The sequence below is a fragment of the Propithecus coquereli genome, unplaced genomic scaffold (assembly GCF_000956105.1).
Source record: "Propithecus coquereli isolate 6110/MARCELLA unplaced genomic scaffold, Pcoq_1.0 Scaffold285, whole genome shotgun sequence".
NCBI lineage: Eukaryota > Metazoa > Chordata > Mammalia > Primates > Indriidae > Propithecus > Propithecus coquereli.
In genome coordinates this window covers 2,356,938-2,359,569 of record NW_012148452.1, presented here as the reverse complement: position 1 = coordinate 2,359,569, position 2,632 = coordinate 2,356,938, and the positions used below count along the sequence as shown (strand labels likewise).

The following is a 2,632-nucleotide window of genomic DNA, read 5'->3' as shown; positions in this document are numbered from 1 at the left end:
AGGCATCAGCCACTGCACCTGGCCTCTCCTTTATTCTTGCTCCCTTCTAATTTCCTTTGACACAGCAGTCAAAGCAATATTTTAATTCTTATATCTTACTGTGGTACTCTCTTGCTCACAATCTTGCATGAATTCTCATTATACTTGGAGTAGAATCCAAATTCCTTATCATGGTCTAAAATGCCCGTGTAACCGGCCTTTGCCTATTCTTCTAACTTTATTTCCTGTCACTTTCCCCTTACCCACTATGTGTCATCTCCTCTGGGTTTCTTTCAGTTCCTCAAACATACCAAGCTCTCGAAAAAGGTTTGTACCCATGCTATTCTCTATTCTCTGTCACTGTGTCCTGTTTGCTTCTTTTATAAAACTTATCTGACTTTTAAGTTTTATCCTATTTGTTTACTTGTTTATCTTCTGTCTCCCTAACTGGATTGTGAGCCCCATGAGGTCAGGGGCCATGTCTGCCAATATATACCCAGGGCCCAGAGCGCCTACCATATACTATGCAGTCAGGAAATATTTCTTGAATATTGTTTAAAGGTATAATTTTGTTTTGCAATAACATTATTATAATTAACATTTAATCATTAATCATATGAAATGTATTACTTCCTAATTCTCTTGCTGAAAGTAGCCTTTATTTTTTTCTTTCAGTAATTGCCCTTCCTTTTTGGCTGCTGCTTTAGCCAGAGCCACGTCAGACGAAGTCCTTCAGAGTGATCTTTCTGCACATTATATCCCAAAGGAAATGGATGGCACAGACGGGACTGTGGGTGAGTACCTTTCTACATAATTTGTTTAAAAATACTAAAATCTTCTCATGTGTAGTGGCCACACGAGTGGTCCTGCAAAATACTAAATCAAATTACACTTACCCACTGGTAGCAGGAGGGAAAAAATGTAAAAAACTTTTTTCAAATTAATCAGTAAAAGGAGGTAAGAAGAGAAAAAATACAAGTGTATTTTTAAAAAGGTAGAGTAGTATTTGGAAGGTAATGGGAGCAACAGAAGATTGTCATGAGTAATATCCAGATAAATGGAAGACTAGAATGAGGAATGTGAAGACACAACAAAAGGATGGGTGGTGGGGGGAGGAAGAGTTTGAGCAAAACCTATTTAAAATTTTTAGCTTACTTTCAAGAATCCAAGTAAAAAGATTTAAAAATTCAAGAAATCAGTTGTAACAAAACTTCTCATTAATTATATTACATTTTGTATCTGCCAATAAGTAGAGCTCTTTATGACAAATATTAATATGTGATTTAATCACATGGATCATTGTACATCTTTTTTCCCCCCCAGGAAAATGATGAGGCTCTATTTCTTTTTTTTTCTTTGTTTTTTTCTTCATATCCCCATTTAACTCAAAAGCTCTATTTCTTAATAAAGGCATATTTATTAATATCTTAGGCTTTTACATATTTGACAGGATCTAAAGAAAAGATTTTGGTAAAAATTAGGGAACTACTACTCAAAATTGTTAAGAAATTTTAATGTTTCATGCTATTTGTTCTATTTAAAGCATTTGCCTTTAAACATGGTACGTAAGGAGCAAAGCCTATATTAATTAGAGTAGCCAGATTCCGGAGAATATGAGGCAGATGTAAAAGTAAACATTCCTGTTCTTCCTTTCTCTCTTGTTTTTTGCAGAAAATTGGCAAGGAAGGAATTACTCTTCTTGTTTTTACTGAGGGTAACTGATTCACCTAGAACCAAATTACTCCAGAGTCAAGTTGGGTAGGATTCCTGCTACAAAGCACTGGTCTTTCCTCTGGGTACTGATGCATAAAGCAAAAGCCCTGTAATGAAAAGACAGACAGGTTAAATTCTGCCTCATTCCAGCCAGTGTACTGGCTGATTTCAGCTATTTATATACTGATGTCCTACACCACTCCCTGCAGAAGTATACTTAATGTAGCAAGATTGAAGTGTTGTCCTATATGCCTGCTTTGGGAGAATTTTCTGTACCCCGTAAGATAGCAAAAGTGAAATTAAGAGTTTTTCTTTTGGTAGATATCATTGGTTTTTCTGATTTAAAATGTTTCCAAGAGAATGTCTCCATGTTATTGCTGTGATTTAGATTGATCTAAACTATTTGCAAATCTTTAATTTATATAACCCAAATCACTCAGTGTGAATTGCACTGAGGAGAAGCTCTACAGGGCATATTGTGTTTATCCATACATCAGAGGGCTAAACGAGCACACTGAATAAGGCCTGCTGTCACTGGCTTAAAGTCCCCACTGAAGTGCCTTTTGTCTCTCTTCTTGGTTGTTTCCAAAAACAGACTTTAAAAAAGTCCTTAAAGTTCTTTTCATGTTTACGTCATCCGTAACAGAATGTTGGCTAAGTGACCTTGCATATCTGACTTGGTACAGATTCAGTTTGGTGGATGTAACTCTTGTCCAGACAACCTAAAACCAATTTGAAATATCACAGTGTAAAAATTAAAAACAAGAAGGGAAAAAGAACACTAATACAGAGGAAATTAAAAGAATTAGAAAGTTTGTGAATTGAAAACCTGGGCTGGGCGCGGTGGCTCACGCTTGTAATCCTACCACTCTGGGAGGCTGAGGCAGGAGGATCGCTTGAGCCCAGGAGTTTGAGGTGCTGTGAGCTGGGCTGACGCCAC

At 36.7% G+C, this 2,632-nt stretch overlaps 1 protein-coding gene across 1 annotated transcript in view; it reads left to right on the top strand.

Moving 5' to 3' along the window:
• PPM1E (protein phosphatase, Mg2+/Mn2+ dependent, 1E) overlaps nt 1-2,632 on the top strand; it is a 213,874-nt gene that overhangs the window by 191,430 nt on the left and 19,812 nt on the right. The window contains exon 2 of the mRNA XM_012648458.1: nt 655-773. Coding sequence (XP_012503912.1) covers nt 655-773 — 119 coding nt within the window. The remainder of the gene's footprint in view (nt 1-654; nt 774-2,632) is intronic.